General features: G+C 33.1%; 1 protein-coding gene across 2 annotated transcripts in view; it reads right to left on the bottom strand.

The window, feature by feature from the left end:
* LOC128162891 (uncharacterized) overlaps positions 1-15,726 on the bottom strand; it is a 28,519-nt gene extending 12,793 nt beyond the window's left edge. Inside the window, exons 1-8 of one of the 2 annotated variants that reach the window (XM_052826303.1) lie at positions 15,611-15,726; positions 12,158-12,307; positions 10,973-11,184; positions 9,385-9,457; positions 8,823-9,044; positions 6,482-6,667; positions 2,979-3,542; positions 2,574-2,743 (exon numbers count right to left, since the gene is read on the bottom strand). In XM_052826303.1, the coding sequence (XP_052682263.1) occupies positions 2,574-2,743; positions 2,979-3,542; positions 6,482-6,667; positions 8,823-9,044; positions 9,385-9,457; positions 10,973-11,184; positions 12,158-12,307; positions 15,611-15,668 (1,635 nt within the window). In that variant the 5' untranslated portion in view covers positions 15,669-15,726. The remainder of the gene's footprint in view (positions 1-2,573; positions 2,744-2,978; positions 3,543-6,481; positions 6,668-8,822; positions 9,045-9,384; positions 9,458-10,972; positions 11,185-12,157; positions 12,308-15,610) is intronic. The other variant, XM_052826312.1, reaches the window with a different exon arrangement.
* Positions 15,727-20,714: the final 4,988 nt, after the last annotated feature.

Here is a 20,714-nt window from a genome sequence, read left to right as displayed (position 1 = left end):
CTACTTGTTTCTGATTTAAAAATTAAAACTATTTAAAATACGAAAAATAGAGCGGAAATAGAACAGAAAACAGCACAGAATTTCCTGGATGCGGGAAATTAATAATATAATAATATTATTTGTATAGTTTTATTTAAATACGAGCACGCGGGGTCCGACAAACAAGAAATTATATTGATATGGCCTTACTATTTAATATTTGTTCAATTTCAGAGAAACAGGAATTTTATAATGTGTGATTTTTAAAAGTTTCTGCAACTGGTTTGCATAAATAATTTGGTGCTTAATTTAATTGATTTTTCTTTCAAATTAAGAGATTTCTATTTTGTTTTAATCCTAAATCTCTATTTCTTGAGCAGCCCAAAATGACTTTAGAATTCTTAATTTATTTCTTCAATGAAATCATCTTCAAAATCATATATTTTAAAGTTTTATTTGTTATTTTACAGGTACTGCCAGGTTAAGACTTCATAAAGTACTTTTTAATAATCTCATTCAAAATCAAACACAATGCTCAGTATTTTGTTTAAAAATGGCTTTTGTTAATCATCGCATAACGCACAGGTAAAACTTATTGAATAGCATCCCTATAAAATTCAACCCTTCATTAATAATAGTAAGTACAATGTATGAAAACAACATAATTATAATGATGATGCAATAATAATGTTTTAATTTTTAAAAAAAATTGTACCGGTATATATAGTTAATAAAATTTGTTTGTTTTACCATGACATGTAGACTTCACAGTAATAAACATTACTTGATTTTGTAACAATGATTCACTGCCCCTGATAAGATAATAATAAACGATAATAAATAATAAACATATGGACTTCCCAGTAATAAACATACTTAATCATGTAGCAATGATTCACTGCCCCTGTTAGATGAAAACAAAAATCTTCGAGGGAGGAACACACGGAATATTATGACTGAGTCACACTTTTCTTCTTAAGAATTATAAACTATTACGTAAACGATTACTATAAACTATGTAATCTATTACGTAAACCGTACAGAATCCTGCACATTTGGTGTAAACTATTATATTATAAACTACGTAATCTTTTACGTAAACCGTACAGAATCCTGCACATTTGGTGTGAATTATGACCTTGTGAAAATTACAGTAGTGAATATCATAATATTGTTCACATCTACCAGTATTTTCTCAAAATTAGTTATTTTTCAAGACCAACCAATCCAAAATTTCAAGAATTTAAGATGAATAAATATCATTATGCATTATTTGATATCATTAGCACAGTGTCTACAGAAAACTGTGATTCCCGACTATTGTTCATGACATTTATTTTCCCAGTTGTGTTACAGTATCATAATTCAGGTAATATAATGACATCATTGGAGTATAGGGACCAACCTTGAAAAAAGTTCCAAAAATTTGTTGCTACCAATCCCTTTTACATCAGTGAATTGCGAGGACTAGTATATCGTTACAAATACAGACTACAGTACTGTAGATTCCTAATTAAATGTGAGGAATTAATTTCCGTGTAAAATCGCGAGTCTCAGAGCACCCTTCGCAGATTTTTTTAATCTCACCATTATTTTCTGAGAGTTGAGAACTATAAGAAATAAAGAGCAGAGTTCCACAAACCAGCGGGGTCGCGGAATTAATTACTCGCGTAATGTAAGAAATTTTCAGTAGTTGGCGTGTTTTTTTTTTTTTTTAAACCCAAAAAGGTTTGTTTTTTTTATTTGACCTTGTAAATTTCAAAAATAGGTAAAAAAAATAGGTTAAAAATATTTGGTAAGGTTCAGCTATGTTATGTAAGATCTATAATAATTTACTGCTTCATGAAAAATAATTATTATTATCATTATTCTCGACTACATGTATCAATTTTAACTTGTTGATCCGCGCCCATCTGAATAATAATGTCCTATCTTTGAAATAAGATTTTTTAAATTGAAAGCAATATGAGTTGTTTTTTTAGAATTTTATTTTGCTGCAAAAACCTGATATTATGCTAAGTCTGCATGTAACTTACACTTTATATAATAAATAAGATTTGAAAAAAATCTTTCACTTTTGTCGGAAGAAATATTTCTCTTCTAAGGAATCTATAGCAGTTCAATTTTTGTACAGGACAACAATAATTTTGTACAGGACAACAATAATTTAATTTTGCTTCAATCAAGGATTCTTAACAGCTTTTCCCACAAACACAAGGCTAACAGAAATAAAAAAAACCATGATTTTTTTTGTCTTTTTAGTAGAAAATAACATTTTTGGAAAAAAAAAAAAAAAAAGAAAAAAAAAATCAGCATGAAAATTGCAGCTCATATTGCTTTAATGTAATTGGTGTAAATATGTTATTATATTAAACACTGAACAAAACTTCAAAGTGTTCACACAGATCCCTTAGCCTTTTTGTTATATGCTTCTTCATATAATTTGGATTTGATCTGCTGTGTGTGTGGTGGGGTGGGTTGGGGGGGGGGGTTTAAAGTTTGTCAAGAATTACCCGATATAGACAAGGTAACACTATAGCTAAAAGCAGGTTATAACTCCACTGCAGATAAAATAAGCGGCAAACATGACTTACATCTTGAAGTGAGGCCTGCTCAGCATATTCATATTGGCCGTTCCGTATCAACTTTGACCCCATAGTCGTTATAGCATAGCCAAGGTCACCAATAACACAGGTAAGGTCATTCTGTACCAAGATGTTTCTGGTGTTGAGGTCTCTATGAGCAATCGTGGGCTTGAACTGGTCTGAAGTAGACATGATTACCATAAATATTTTAACACTCTGGAGAAAAGAAAAAATGTTTGCTATAAACTAATTAAGTCTCAGACTTAAATTATTAAAACATTCCAATACAAACTGATACCAATTTTCATGCATGTATTTTGTCATAGATTCATGGAAAATAAATGACCTGCTTGCATTGTGTATATATGCATACATCTGAAATTCTGCAATCAAATATGATGCAACGATCCTTACCCCCAATTCTCATATCTGTATGGAGATGGACCATCCCTTTGACAATACTCTGACACATGTTACAGAAGGTTTCCCAGTCAATCGTATTGTGCTGCAAGTAGCCGTAAAGACTTCCCTTCGGAACGTAGGACAGAACTATCATATACTGCCAGAAACCCTCTGCATTCTGCCTCTCATCAATCCCATAAAACTTCAGTAAATTCTCGTGCTCAATAAAGGGCAGAGAGTAAATGTATTTCTCGTTCTGATACAGATGCTTGTGATTCTGGAGGAACACTTTCACGGCTACAGGAATCTCGCCTAGCTGCCCTCGCCACACCTCGCCATTCTTGGTTTTACAGATCAGCGACATGATCTTGAGATCTTCCGAGCGGAACCCAGCGAGGGGTGGAGCTTCCACCGCGTCGTGCGGACTGGGTGGATGTTTCCGCGAGGACAGACAGAGACGGTACAGCAGAAAGCTGCCTAGGATCACCAGAGAAACGGAAAAGATGGACACGAGGGAGATGATGATGGTCTTCTCCTTGTATAGGCGATAGGAGTCTACAGACAGATAGCTTGAAGCTGGAAAAGAAAAAAAATCACACAATTATACAGGAAGATGATGATGGTCTATTCCTTGTATAGGCGATAGGGGTTTGTGAACAGAGAGCTGGAGGCTGGAAGACAGAAGGATTATTTTAACAATTTTGTAAACAATCCTCCTGCCTTAGCTCAGACCAATTAAAATTCTTTTATAAAAAAAGTTTTAAACCACTATTCTTTGATAAAATTCCTCTATTTAAATCTTTTGACACAACACTTCATTTACTATTTAGCAAAAACAAAAGGGCACTCAGAAGGCAGGAGAGCTTGTTTATTTCAAAGTTGTACATGTGGTTAAAAATCAAGTTTGGACTCCTGAAACAACATGCATCAAAAACTCAAATGACCTCGCATTATTACAAAACTGGAAAAGTCAGATATCTTAAACTGGTTTTTACTGCATTAAAAAATCAGCCACTATTGCGGGTGGAAATGCCCCAAATTGAAAGGGAAATTCAGGAATCATTTTGCCTCAGTCAAGTTTAGATGTGAATCTTTGGGAAAATACTGTTGTGACACTTGAAAACAGACAGTTTTTTCCTTATAGTGTATTAAAAATACCACAAAAGACAATTAATTTTAAGCTGAGGACTTTAATTACAATACAGTTATTAGAGAGGTTAGGCATTTGAACGTGTACAGGTACAAGTAAGTGTAGCTCAGAGAATCCCCTAATTTTATGTGTATAACGTCATAATTTCTGCATATCGCATAATTCTACAAGTTGTATAAAACGTGTAAAATCAAAAGTACATGGAGGTGAATACTGTGGAATCATTTAAATTCGTGGGGGCCAATTTTCGTGGACTGTGACTATTTTGTTCATTCGCAGAGATGTTAATTCATGGATGCCTTGGTTACTATTTCAGTAACACAGATAACTCTTTATAAATTTGTTTTCGTTGAGGATTAAAATTCGTGGGGGAGTGCTACCCTCGAATACCACGAAAATTGAGCCACCACGAATTTTAATGATTCCACAGTAATTGTAGCATTTTTGAGTAGAAATACAGACTTTGTGGATATTAAACATTAATTTATGTAAAGCAGATGATAAGTTGAGAACGACTGTGCTTTTGGTTTCATCAAATTCAAAGAATTATTTCATGAACAGTGAGAGTAAACTGAACAAGTTAAAATTGCTAAATCTAATTATTTTACATGTTCACTTACATATCCATCAAAGTTTTTCAGTCTTGACGAATCTCGCTGAGACTAACGTACCTGTAGTTGTACATGCTCAAATGCTTAACCTCTTTATTTTTATTATTTTTGCAAAGAAAATGTGATGCGGGGATTTAACTCAAGAGACTGTTTAAAGCAGCTGCAAATTAACGCTGGGAAAAAAATATGGGAGAGTCTGCGTCTAAATTACAAAAGCTGTTTCATGTGCTAGCAAATTACTGTGCATTATGGAAACTGATTGTCAATATAGCCATTTTAATAGCATTTGGGATGAATTTCATTATATTTTAGAATGTACACATTTTGCAAATGATTGAAAAATGCTCTTGTCCATAAAATACTATGAAAATCCAAATGTTATAAAATTTAATGAGCTGATGAATACTTCTGATGTGGAAAAAATAAAGACATTATCAAAATTTATTAAGAAAATTTTCCAAGTCTACACTTCCTAACAAACCCTATTTTACAATCTACTGTATTTTCACTTTTTAAACATTTTTCTTGCAAATCTATACAGTACTTGTGATTCTTGCCTGTTTATTTGTATATATTTATGTTAAACATGAACCTCACATACCAGTGAACTCGTCTTGAGTGAATAAAGAATGAAATTGAATTGGGAGATTTAGTAAAATTGAGCAAAACATTAGATTATGCTATATGTACAAGTATGTTTGCTGAAATAATCTACCAGGTATATAAAAAAACTTTTATGCAAGGACAAAAATTATCACTACCAGAAAATATTAATATTTCCCCTGCAGTGCACTACTAATAAAATTATGAAAATTTTTTGTACGTACTGGTCGATTATCATTTTTTAAAAAAAATACTGTCAGATAAATACACATTAAAATAAAACTTTAAGTAAGTAATATATAGACTAAAATGAAGAAATACTTACAATTTCCAACTGGCATTGAAAAGTTTTCCATAGTTTAAAAGAAGAAAAAATGAAAGGGTGGGTGGCTTTTTATAATATCAGCTAAGTGTTGATATTTTCCCTCCTCATAAAAGGTATGGTATATAAGCTGTCTGTGTGCATTATTGGAACTTTATTACCTCAGTAACTACCAGCAAATGACTATTGACCAATCAAATCCTCAGTACTGAGTTCCTATTGGTAACAACTTCCTATCAATTTTTGTATTTTTACGAACATCTTATCTGTATAATCTAGGAAAATGCCATAATGACCTAATACTGGCACCTTTTGTGTGTACATAGACCCATTTATCTATAATCTCGTATCCCTGATAAATACTTTGTGTTGTTGTGCTAATTGATGTGATTAAGAAGGGAAAAAACCCCCAAAGAATGGAACATCTGAGAGAAACCCAAGCAGCAATTATTGATGGAACTATAACAAACTATTAAAAATAAAAAGCAAATTGAAATCTTTGCAGAACAAAATATACCTGTCAGTATAAGTGAATTAAAGACATATAATATTTTTTTTTACATCACTGTATTACGTACACTCTAAAGCTTCCAATCTAATTAAAATTTATCATGAAAAAATATGGCATAATTACATACTTTTATAATTTTGTCAGATGGCACTTCCATGCATAGACTCAATACCATTTTCATTGTCCATGTCATAGTAAACAAAATACTTTGAGGCATAAAAACAGGAAAAAAAACACAGACAGATTTCACATGGTATTTGTGATGTCAAGGTCATTACATTTATGACATAACAGTGTAGCAATTCAAGATATAACAACCTGGAGTGACAGTATCCTCTGCCGATGAGACACTCGTGTTAACGTCTGATATGTTGTTATTGCACAGATCTCCGAAGCAGCAGCAGAATTTGGCCCTCTTGTGGGTGCCCAGAATTTTGTAGGGGCTGCTGGACTGGCAAACCTCACGACTACACAGACCGTCTTCTGGTTTGAACCGGAAACACCCTGTACGGATATAAAATCTATGAGTGAAATAAGCTGAAAATGGGATGGAAAAGTGTTATGTTAAAGAATTGAGCAAGGAGATGTATAAAACTTTAGAAGGGTACATACATTTTTTTAAGATAGATTTTTAAGACATTTTAAGAAACAGAAGAATCTAACCAGGCCAAAAATGTTAATGATTTGTTTCTCAGGCAATCCCCTGCATTTTGTGCAATGATGTCATTGTTTTTACTTTTATTGCATTTGAAAAGGGAAATCTCATTTTTAAAATTAAAGTAAAATGTTACTGTAAAATTGAGTTATCTCCCTATTTAAATATTGCACTGAAATATAAAATATCTGCCTGGAGCATTTTATTCTGATTTCTTTGTCTGAGAAACTGAATATTAAATCTAGTGTAACCTTATTATGGGGATGAACTATTTTTCATTCCTCAAATTCATTAGCACATAAATGACATTACTAATTGACTTTAATTATCAATGCCTCAAATGATATGTGAATTGTGTTCAACATTTCACGTTCACCTTTTTATATTAAATAATCCTGGAATTCTTAATTATCACAATTAATCTACAGGGTGAAATTTTTCCATCACATCATAATAAAATGTTAAATTCAGAGATATTTGAACAATGTGAATTAAACGATAGAACTCATCCATTTTAAAAGTTTAAGGACACACAAGACGTTCCTCAATTTTACATAATTTTCTTGATATTTCATTCCTTATTTACCGTATTTTTCGGAAATTAGGTCGATACCAGTATTAACATTTAAGCCTGTTAATTACACAAAATTCAGAGTAAATTACCAGGCTTGTTTTAGAGCTAGAATATTTCAAATTTTTCTCAAATTAGCACGCAAAACGCTTTTGAATGCTTATAAGTAAAGTCATACTATAAATTTCAATTGAACACTTTATATCTAAATGAAAGAAGAATCATATTATGTAAAAATGTAATTATGAAATTACGAAGTAGAAATCTTCACATTGTGGAGATAGTAAAAAATAGAAAAAAAGGAAGATAGGTCGCATCTGACCTTAAAGAAAACTATTAAATACAACATTATATACAAATAACAGAGCTTCAAGAAGTTAGCAAGAGTGTTGTTGACGCAAATACCAATCCTTTGTCTATAGTTTTTATAACAAAAAAGGTCTGGATAAGGCTTGGTCATGAACATTCGTGGTCGCCAACCAGTTTATCGGCGTAATAAAGTCACTGCGAATAAAAATTGGTTTACAATACTTCTCAACTCAATTTTTTGAAAACAAATTCCATCGTGTTTTTTGCTTTATTTGCAATCTTACTGAGTGTCTAATCACTCATTGCCGGTTTTATATTTCATTGCAAGTGCTATTGCACATTGTAGTAAAACCATGTATTCACCAGTACATTTTTGAAGAAATTGAACACAATTTGAAATTGGTACACCCAAAATTTTCCAAGGATTTTTGTTTAGTAGGTATGCATTGCCATGATGAACCTTTGTAGGAGGACAAAAATTAGAATGGACATAAAGAAAAAAAATACACCTTAAAAATTTGGCACACAGAAATATGCTAACCTCAGGGTTATTTTTCCTACTGTAATTTTGAAGGATTCCATTGTACTAATCTAACTCAGTAAAGCTCCAGTTAAATGGCAAAATTTGGTGCATTTTAATATCTTGAGATTATCACTTTTAAAGACCAGATGGAAGAATTGGTTCAAGTTCATAACCTTTTCACCTACCTGCACAGTGTGCTTGTAGTTGAAGAATGGTTTTAGTCAAATTGGGCCAAGGGGAGAGAAAAAGCTACAGGGTTATACAGACAAATACTATAAACCAACTTTTATAAGCAAGCAAGAAAATTTTCGCAAGGTTAGCAAGAGCCTAGTCATCACGATGACTTCTTGCTGTGAACCAGTCCTTGTTGTACGGTTGTTATAACAACACAAGTCTGGATAAGGCTTGGTCGCGAACATTAGTCGTCACAAACTAGTTCATCAGAAGTAAATCGCGAAATAAAGATGCCACGAGTAAAAGTTAGTTTAGAGTAGCATTAGATAGACAGATGGACAAACAGATGAGCAAACAAACTGATCCCTATGGGGCACCCTCATAAGCACCCCAAACTGTCTCATACTCCATATGACATCACACTGACCTTGCTTAATAATGGTCATGGTTTCTGTGTTGTTCTCCCCATCATAAGACCAGATGGTAAAGCAAGAATCCTCCCCACTCTCACACCTCTTTATCTGTTTTCCTGCTTCCTGGGTGGTAGAATCTCTATCACCTACCAGTTTTGGAGAGACTCTGGAAGTCTTAAAGTTGCTGGGGTCATCATAGAAGGCACAAGAAACTGGTGGTCCTGAAACAGGCAGTTCTGCCCATGAAGAAACATTTGAGACATTATATCAAAATGAATATGGTAAGCATTAAAAAGGGAGGGGAGGCAACTTCAACTTGTAGTGAAATACTAAAGGAAAAAACTCTAATTACAGTGGGTTCCACTTACTAGTACTCTGATAGTGGTTAAACAGATATTTCATTTATTCTGATATATTATATCAAAAAACCAGTTTTTTCTACATGTATGTGTTGAAAAATAATTCCTTGTCGGAATTCCAATCCCCATTTCCCTATTCTTTTGTTCAAAGGACTGACATCTGTGTTGTGTAGACAGTTTTGTATTTTGAGAATGCATGTTCAATATATTTACTAACCTTTTTTGTCTTGCTCGGATTCTTGATCATTTTCTGAGTAAAATGGCCAGCGCGACTCTATCAATTTGTAAGGCTGGAAAACAATTAAGTCTATGAAGCAACCTCTCGAAATGTTGGCTTTCATTTCCTCTTATCAACAAAAATGAAAGCCCTCTATTCTAACAAGAGGCCCAGGGGCCACATCGCTCACCTGAGCAACAATTGCCCTAACTCAGATCAAATTAGCAGTACAGTGTCAAAATCAAAATATCTTGAAAACTAAGTAAAGAAGGTCTTGCTCAAAAAAAACTTAACATCTGCCAATATCTATCCACATATTTTTATTATCAAGCCCTTTTTGTTGTTGTAGCTGTAAGAAGATTTTTCCCTATTCCTGTATAACCCCCCTCCCCCACTTTATTGCCCCACTTTTTCTAGGGAATCATGGTTTGATTAAATTTTAATCTATACAACCCATGCTTTCACACAAGTAACTGCTGTTTGGACTAAAAACTATCCAGAATATTTTTAAAGATTTTCTCTATATATTCTTATGTTAAAATTCATCCCCCCACTGTGGCCCCTTCCCGCCCTGGGGACCATGATTTTAACAAACTTGAATCGATCTACACTATCTGAGGATGTTTTCACACAAGTTTAACTTTCCTGGCCTAATAGTTTTAAGAAGAAGATTTTTAAAGATTTTCTCTGTACATTTTAATGTAAAAATCCATACCCCCCCCATGGTGGCCCAATCCTACCCCCGGGGACCATGATTTGAATATACTTGAAGCTACACTACCTGATGATGCTTCCATACAAGTTACAGCTTTTCTTGTCTAATAGTTTTTTAGAAGATTTTTGAAAAATACCAAATATTTCCAAGAATTCTAAATTATCTCCTCTTTAAAAAGGGTGTGGCCCTTCATTTGAACAAACTTGAATCCCCTTCACTTAGTGTTGCTTTGTGCCAAGTTTGGTTGAAACCTGCACAGTGGTTTTTGAGAAGAAGCTGAAAATGTGAAAAGTTTACAACAACAACAATGCCACCAACGCCAACGACGACAGACAATGGGCAAATTTTGACCAGAAAAGCTCACTTGAGCTTTCATCTAAAAATGAAAAAGTTAAATTACCAGATTTTTTTTTTTTTTTTTTATCAATCTCTCTAAAAATTAAAAAGTCACAAAATGATGAAAAAATATAAATCAGTTATATTTCTAATATCAGTGACCAAAAAATTCAGTAAGTGTCCATTTGATACATCTTTTGGTTGCTCGACTCATCAATATATTATTTGATAGACTGATATCACATCTTTTTTAAACATGATTCCACAAAAAAAAGACCAATATCAGCTTTTAATAATATGATATGAATTTTTTTAAAAAAATTGTGGGGGGGGGGGGGTATTTTTTCAGAAAAACTGGGAAAACTACCGGATTTTTGGCATCAAATAGGAATAAAATAATTCAATTTCAATATTGTCTTCTTATTTGTTAAATCATCTGTCCACAAAAAAAAAGATACTTTATCGATCTATGAAATTTTTTTTGGTGTGTCGAGCCACCTTAACGATGGATTTGTTCTTGGACTCCACAAAACTTACCGGCACCTGCTGGACGTACTCGTCGGACTTGCGACTGACTGAAGTGGGAAGCTTGGCCGTGTTGTACGTCTTGTATTTGACTATGACTCCGTGGTTCTGTACCACGTTACATTTATCGGTACTGCAGCAGCAGAACTTGTGAGGCTTACTGGTCTTCACGTTGTCCTGGCAGCTCGTCACCACACACTCTGTCTTGTGGCTCCCCATGCAACCTGGCAAAGATTTTATTTTTGTTTTTTTCTTAATGTGGTAGAGTCAGGAATATATAGCATTCCTGCTACCTCTGGCTAGTGGGTTAACCCTTTAGCTCAATCGGTAGAGTGCTGGACTAGAAGGCCAAAGGACCCGGGTTCAAACCCCAGCAGAGGCAAAAAGTGTTTCTGTTACATCAATACAGAATTTCAGTTTATCATCATTCCATGTGCAATTTATTAAAACATGCATGAGTGATATAATCACAGTGATTTTTCAAAAAATAAAAAGTTCATAATACATTGTAATTAAAATGCACAGTTAATCAACTTTTTTTATTGGCAATGACTTTAATTTACTTTGAAAGCCCTTGTGAATAGATTTAAACAAATAAAACAGACATTAAATGAAACAATTGTTACCACCCTTTCCAGTCTTACTGGTACATGAATTAAAGTTGGTTTATTTTTTCATGTTACCCTTTTTTAGTTTTAATAAAGATATAAAAAAAAAATTAAATTTCTATAAATATTCAAAATCATTGTTTTTGTTGTAATTATTTGAAACAGTTAGTATATAATTATATATATACGAAATCCTGTGAGTGATCTGCTTCTAGGAAAAGATGGGCAAGTTTATAAATGAATTCTGGACTGTGAATCTACTTCAGTATATACTCATAAGCATCAAAGATTTACATGAATGTATTTTATAGTCAAGAGTTTATTAAGAAGAATATAAGTTCTTTATATAAAATGATAACAGTTTATGATAAATCCAATATCAACTAAATTAAACTTCAAATTTTAATATATTTTGGCTGTCAGACTTTCCATGACAAAGTACAAAAACTACGGTAATTGAAACCCTTTTACCCTAGTTGTGCAAAACATGTCTGGTTTGGAATACAAATTTGATGCTGCATCATGCACAGCCATCATATTTTGCTGAATAAGCCAGTATAAAATGTCTCATTTCCCCCAAGTGACTCACCTTGCTGGAGAACCACCCAATGGTCGGGCTCTTCCTGTCGCCATGACGCAAAGCAGGCAAAGGGGCAGTCAACAGTCTGGTTGTCATGGGAACCTCCCGGCAATGATTCTAATGATACATATCGATGACATAGGATACCAACTGAGCAACCTGTGGAAAAGGTGCAATAAAACAAATTTAATTACTTTTTATATTCAAATTGGTAGACATGTGGAAAGGAAAGTACAAATATAACAATGGTTTATGACTTTGTCCTAAAGTTTTTGTCCTGCTTTGCTGGTTGCAGATTCTATAGCTACATTGTAAAACAAGTGGTTTCTTATTTTTACTATTAAAAAATCAATATCGATTTACATAGAATAATCATTAAATGACATTTCAGAATCCATTATAGTCCATGTGTTCCATGTACATCAATTAAAAAACCACTACCGTTAACTAAATCCTGCTTATCTAGGTTATGAGTACAAATAGGAATTTCAAAGCATTTTTTCATGGCGTAGAATAGTATGTACGTACATGTACATGATATATATGCCAGTCTTATACATGTTTTTAATTGTTTCTTTGGCAGGAGAAAAATTGTCAAATCAATATGTACAGTAAAAGTCAATTCTGTATGAAAAAGATGTTTCATTATTACAAAAATGTTTAAGAATGTACTTTGTTAAACAACAACCCCCCCCCCCTTCCCCGAATGCCATATAACCTTTCAAGCTGCTCAATTCAGCTTCATTTGAAAGTTAATGTTTCCCACCTGATCTTTAACAATAGTGCAATATGTTGATAGTACATTCAAAGCACTGCAGACAAAGTAATGTCAAAAAGAAAATCTATGCAAGAAAACCTATGGATTTTATTTTTATACAGAAAGGGCATACTTAAACACACACTGGGTACAAAAGAATCAATGACGCACTGCAATTATTGTATAAATACCCTGGAAAGCACTGCTTGATACTTTGATATACATGAGACAAAGTGTCTTATGTTCCTAACTGTCTATTGAAATGCCATTTAGCTACTACATGTATCTGTCAATATAATTCAATCCCTTTTAAATTCTGAACAACCTCACACAAACATCTCATCATTTATTGTTCTAATTCTTTTTCTTTCTGTCCTTAATATTTTTGTACCCAGAAATTCATGCCAAAAGGAGTCATATTTTCTTTTAGAAATTTATCATAAAGGTGCATACAAACAAATCATGAGACAGAGGTTTCAGTAAAATCTAAGAAATCATTATTATTTGTTGGTGCCAACTTTTGTGACTTAGCAATATTTCACTGGTCGACTGGGAAGTAATTTTATGGATTAAATTGAATGGTTATCTGTAATTAATTAATACTTTATTTCATGATAAGTGAAGGGTGTACAATAAATTCATTGGTGACAGGAACCCATGAAATCTGTGACGAAAATTCAGCCACCATGAATTCGAATAATTCCACAGTTTGTTTGATAGCTTCTAATTCATCTTTCAGAAACAAATTTATACACAAGATCAGACATATTGTCTATGATTCAAAGTAAATTTGAATCCAAAGTCACTGCTTCAAGACTTATCAAACAAAAACCCATGCCAAAATAGAAAAAAAAAAATCCTTAATGTGAAAAGTGTCAATGTTAACACAACCATGCATCCCTCCGGCAGGTCAAAATAAGGTTTGCTGACTGTTTGCATAATTGGATGGTTTTATTCATTCAACACAGATTCGTTTGAACTGGGGAATATGGGTGACCGAGCCAGGATCAATAATCTGAAACTCTGAATAGAGGAAACATTCAAACACCTGAACGCGTAGGACTGATCTGCTTCCTTCAAATGCAGTCACATGTCCTGATCTTGTAACCAAGTCTCGAGTATAAAAATATAATGACTTTTAATCAGATTGCGTATGGATGACATGCACACTTTTTTTTTTTAAATTCCATTTGAATTTGAATAAATTTACAAACTTATCATGAACAAAAAATTCTATTGGTTTTCACAAATAAAGTCAGTGATTTTGCAGCTTAATATTAAAAAGGCAATTATGAGCTGCATTTTTTGAGTCATATATTTTTCTTTAAAATCTTTATTTTACTTTAAAATTACAATATGAAATTGATTTTGGTCTATCTTTTTCTGTTAATCTTGTTTTTATATTAAAGTTATTTCTAGAGGCTAATTAAATATTGAAGCAAAGTTGCATTATTGTCATCCTTTACAAAAATATGTGTGCTATATCACCCATTGTGCAGCAATTTTTTTCAGGATAAAATTTTATGATGAAAAATTAAGCTACTTTCCAAATCATAGTATAGTACATATTTGCAACAAATTAAAATTTTTGAAAAAACAAAAACATAAAGAACCAAAAAAAAAACCCAGCTCATACTGCTTCCACAAAAGTCATGCATTTGTTCATAATCTCTGAACATTTTGTGAAATTCAGTATTTCTCATACAAGTTTAATGATCATCTAAAATAGCTTGATTTCATAGACAGGATTAAAAGTAACCCCCCCCCCCTTTCCCATCCCCACACCCATTCGACTGATCAGTCAATCTTATTATATAAAAATTATTATAATTTCAAACTAAAGACTTATTAGTGTGGGGCATGTTTTATTGTCAATAATAAAAAGTTGATTACACTCAACCCACTCACAGAGCATCAGTTTTCATCATCATCATCACAATATGATTTTTAATAACAAAGAAACCACAGACATTATATTTAATTATTTCTTCAAATATTCCCTTTTTTGTAATTTCACAGACAGGATTAATCAACCCACCCCTTCCCCCATTCCACTGCTTAATCATTTTTATAAATAAATATTATTTCCAACTTCATATGTAAGGACTAATTATTTGAATCACAAGCGGGGAATCCTTACCCATCTTGGGCAGGTGTTAATGTCAATAATGAAAAGTTTATTACATTCAACCCCCTCATGGCCTCACAGAGCATGTCTGTATTTTCCGCAGTTTTCATCATCAACACGTTATAATATTTAATAACAAAGAAAACACAGACATTATGATCACCACGCGTAAACTTTAATCTTCGGCGGTGTCCTTCTTTACCAACTCAAAATGTTAAAACATTTGTGTATTGCAAATTAGGGCAAGTCTAGAGGTGTTCCAAAAAGCCGTCTAGACAAGCGACATAACATGACCTTTAGTACATTTCACTGGGGGGTTAGTGCGAGTATCAGTCCGTCTGTCTGACAGTCTGAACAACATACTACATCTAAAATCATCCACAATAAATGAAATATTCCCTGGTTTTACACAAAAATTATAATTCATAGCACTGGACTCTGCACGAGTTGTAGAACTCTTCATGCATTTATGATAATTATTTCAATGCAGCGCTTCGGTGTCTACCATCAAATATTATACCGTATTTCTCCGTTTACCCGAGAATTTCGATAGAAATGTAAAGTTTGGCTGTCTTACCTGTAAATGATGACAGAATCAAAAGTATGCAGCCGATGATAGGTTGGAATATAGACATACTTCTCCCCTACTTCTAATCCTGACATCGGCCATACTATTCCTGCTTCACCGATATTCTAATCTTACGGAATCTCGTTCGTGTCTTTAGCTATAGGTCAGAGGATAACTGGCATTCTCTCACAAAGTTTCTAAACTGATTTAAAAAGTGAAAGTCGTTGGTTTATTTTGCATTAGTGATAGTTTAATTGTTATGTTTATTTATTTATTCGTCTATTTAGTTTTTGGTTAAAATTGATTTTTAAGGAGCTTGGATGGTCAACAAATTACCATCACATCTACCTAATTTTTCAAGCTATGACTTCGTTAAGATCTAGAAGAACCATTTTAACAAGAGCTTGGACTTTAGATAGTTGTGTCAAACGGCAATGTGACGTAGGCCTGTCTATTTCATTGTAGGCCACTCAGCCACGGCTCTTTGAAATCAACAGGATTTGTCTGGCTTTTGAGTGAAGACTACGCAATCGGTGTATATTTCACTTGAAACCAGCGTCATTTTAAGGTCAAGATCTAGTAAATGAAATGTGCCTACAGGTTCATAAAATTTAAGATATAGATTCTTTTAATGATGCTTTATATCAAAAGCTTTGTTTGATAGGGTGTACCGGGGCTAAAATTTTTGGTAAACACAATGAAAAATCATGTTTTAAACTGTCATTTTCAATGAAATATGAAGGAATTGATGAACAAATTTCGGAGTTTTATCCATTTATGATGAATATAATATATCTAGAATGCCTACAGTCTCCCCAAAAACGGAATTAAACAAGCTTTTGACCTCCTCTTTAAAATGATGTCAAATTGAATATAGGTATCGGGATTATTTTTCCCATGATTTAACATGGAATGTCAAGAAATTGTTTAATTTTCTACACAATTCCTTTAAAGCCGTAAAGTACGGGAAAAGATTCTTCAATTCAATTATGACGTCATAATGGTTCTATCACCAAAAAGACACTCTGGAATCATTTACTAGATCTTGACCTTAACTCGTTTTGACGCAAGAAATAGATCGTTACATCCTACTGAAAGTCCAAGGTCTTGTTAAAAAGGTTCTAAATGAAAGTGTCTACAGGTTTATGAAATTTAAGATATAAATTCTTTCAATGATGCTTAATAACAATATCTTTGTTTGATAGAGCGTACTGGGGGCGGCTAAATGTTTTAGTAAACACAATTAAAAATCAAGTTTTAAACTGTCATTTTCAATAAAATATGAAGGAAATAAGGAGCAAATTTCGTAGTTTTGTCCATTTTTTAACCAATAAAATATATCTAGAAATAGAATGCCTACCGTCTCTCCAAAAACGGAATTAAACAAGTTCTTGACATCCTCTTTAAAATACAGTAAAACACGCTTATAACGAAGTCCCAGGGACGGGAAATTTAACTTCGTTATAAGCGTAATTCGTTATCCGTCAAGTTTACAACTTGAAATAGAGTCTTGGGGAATGAAATTCACTTCGCTGTAAGCGTCAATTCATTATAAGCGTGTTCGCTATAACCGTGTTTTACTGTAATGTTAAATTGAAGAAAGGTATCGGAATTACTTTTCCCATGATTTAACATTAAATGTCAAGATATTGTTTAATTTTCTACATAATTCCTAAACAGCCGTATAGTACAGGAAAAAGGTTTTTCATATCAATATTACGACGTCATAATGGCCTAGCACCAAAAGGACACACAGCTATAAATTATTATTTATTAAAGAAAAAAACATATTTAACTTTTATATTTGATTCCCACCTGTTTGAGACCTCCACTGATTATAGCGCTAGACAATATTAATCTTGGTATTTCATTCAAGTACCATAGTACGTGGTACTAATGAAACTTAATTATTTCAAAAGCCCACGTGGTTGAAAATGTGCAACATGACAGTAAAAGGCGTGTTCCTGTTTTGCACACATTTGATAATTAGGTATAGAACAATAGGTGTGATTTGTGTTGTGATAGCAATTACAGTCTGCTTTCAATCAAAGATTTTACCTGTTTTTTACCTGGGTTTTATCAGCGCCTTAACTATGAAACAAAAAGAATATAGATATTTTGTTGTGATTTAGGTCTAATAACTATCACCATTTTTTCATTTGATAAAATAAAGATAAAAATATTTTTGGTCTTAAATTTCCGCTCAATGATAAGAAAAATAATGATTAGATCTAGATTATTTACAAATTGACTGTTACATTTTTGTCCATTTACCTGTATTGTTTACCTTAAATACTAAGCTAAATGAATTGAGGAAAAATTGCTGGAGGCCAACTGGAAGCTGATTCAATGGATAATTATATGATAATGGAAAAAATACATGGACAGTCATATGGGGTACTCCGTTTCTCTTTTTACAACTTACTTGCAAAATATGTAGAACCATTTTAACAAGAGCTTGGACTTTGGGTAGTTGTGTCAAACAGCAATGTGACGTATGCCTGTCTATTTCATTGCTAGCCACTCAGTCATGGCTCTTTGAAATCAACAAGATTTGTCTGGCTTTTGAGCTAAGACTATGCAATTGATGCATATTTCGCTTGAAACCGCTTCATTTTTGATTTGTTTTGACGCAAGGAAGAGATAGCTACGCCCTATTGAAAGTCCAAGGTCTTGTTAAAATGGTTCTAAAACGCTTCTTTATAATTGGTTGTTTGGTATCAACAGAAAGAATATAATAAAAGGACACAGATCTTTATCACAAAATATATCAATCTTTGAAGTAGCGACCTTGCAGTAGTTCTTATGACCTCACCGCTGTAGTATATTGCGGGTCACCTTCTGGTTATATCAAATAAGTAGCTACAGGTAAATACACGAAGAAAACAAAAATCCGACAAAAATAATAATTTGAATATTGATTCAATATAGCCTACCTCAAACTGAAGAAGGTTGAAAATGCATGAATTATGTCTACATTTGATAGGTTTTGTTAAAAAGTCTTTACAGTTTTTTTAAGCATATAAATTTGCCAATGATCTTCATATCATCATACAGTTTGTCTATTTTCTTCGATTATTCAAGTCGCAGCATAAATGAAAAATATTTAGCAGCGTTTTCACTTGACACATTTCCTCCATTTATGTCAGCAAAAGCGATGATTAAATATTAACATATGATATTTTCTCTTCAAACTTGTAGCATGTACATGTACAAATGTACTTCCTAAAGGCAGTAAGTTAAACAAAGGCACCACAAATACGACTTTTTTTGCTTGTTTAAAGAAATTAATAAAATTGTTCATGACCAAGTTGATGTTGGAAATTATATTTAAGAACATGGACGTCAATTATTATGTCTATGTGCATTTATACGGGTTAATTGTAACATAGAATAAATGTAAATATCAATTGCGAGTAGATATGTTTTATTTATCTTATTGCCAATAGCCCTTACAGGAACTGTGATGTAGACTATAGCAATTAAGCAATTATCTCATCTGGACAATTTTCCCGTATCGCATACATTTTTTTCGTAACCTAATTTTCAAATGTGTGCAAAACGGGAACAAACCCAGTAAAAATATCAGACGTTTGCAGGAATACATGTGTTTTACATAAATTGTTTCTTGTAAAAATGACCACAAGTTTCAGGCCGCCAAGACAAATAAAACTCAATACGTATAATATAATCTTAAATTTGAACCAAATACGTACCTACATTTGTAAATCGTAAATGCGATTATACATGATTTTCACTTCATCAAAGTAGACCTAGGCCCTTATTCGTATGAGCTCCACTTTGCCAGATTATATAGTCGGAAATCTCTCTCTCTCTCTCTCTCTCTCTCTCTCTCTCTCTCTCTCTCTCATATGAATGCAAATAAATTATTGATATATATTCTCTAAAGAAGCTAACTTGAAAATAAGGTTCACAGCGGTTGCATATGTACTCTACTCATGTGAACGTTAGGGCTCTTGAGCCTCTTGTTCATAAGTTTCCGTTATATTGCATATATGTGCTCCGTTTTATTTTACTGTTCGGTGTCTTAATTAGCTAGGATCTACAAATTTAAGTTTATAGGACCGTATTTATAATCAAACTATATTTATTTTACAGCGATTGCTCAACAAGTTCTTCAAGTAATATTAATATGCATGTTGGCGCGATATGGTTAATGATGGGGGTGGGGTTGACTACAAGTATATATAAATACAGCAATGTATCGACTGAACGATAGCAATATGATCTGACAGCAAACAGTTATAGCTCAACACAAAATCCCAAGAGGGTTCGAGAATCAATTGTATAAGGGGAAACAATTTGGAAATAAAATATCCATTCAATTACAAATAAACATATGACAAACTCAATTGTTTAGAGATTATGTTTTTTCCCTCGCGAAAATAATATCCATGATTGTGAATTCGAGTACCGTATGTATATTACGTCATACATCTCCACATCTACAGTTCTGTCATGGTCGCCGATACCCACCATGCAGTGGTTTACATTGGTTCTCTATGTTTGAGGGAACTTGTGCATGGACACCTAAATATGATGCAGTATTTTAATAAGAGCTTGGACTTTGGGCAGTTGTGTTAAAAAACAATGTGACGTAGTCTATTAAAGCCATGGCTCTTTGAAATCAACAAGATTTGTCTGGCTTTTGACCCAAGACTACACAATCGGTGCATATTTCGCTTGAAACTGCGTCATTTTTAACTTGTTTTGACGCAAGAAATAGAAGCTACGTCCAACAGAAAGTCCAAGGTTTTGTTAAAATGATTCTAACAAGAGCTTGGACTTTGGGTAGTTAGTTTCAAACAGCATTGTGACGTACGCCTGTCTATTTTATTGTTAGCCATTCAGCCATTGCTCTTTGAAATCAACAAGATTTGTCTGGCTTTTGAGCTTAAACTACGCAATCGGTGTATTTTTACTTGGAACCAGCGTCACTCTCAACTTGTTTTGACGCAAGAAATAGACAGTTACGTCCTACTGCTTGTACACATTCGCTTATAAATGCATGTAGTTGTTTCAAATAATTTTTAAAGCTGAAAAAAGATTTTATTTTCAGTGAGAGAGCGGATAATCATATTTAACCTCTATT

Source organism: Crassostrea angulata, chromosome 1 (genome assembly GCF_025612915.1).
Source record: "Crassostrea angulata isolate pt1a10 chromosome 1, ASM2561291v2, whole genome shotgun sequence".
Taxonomy (NCBI): Eukaryota; Metazoa; Mollusca; class Bivalvia; order Ostreida; family Ostreidae; genus Magallana; species Magallana angulata.
Note: the sequence above shows the minus strand (reverse complement) of the source record. Positions and strands in the feature narration are given on the sequence as shown.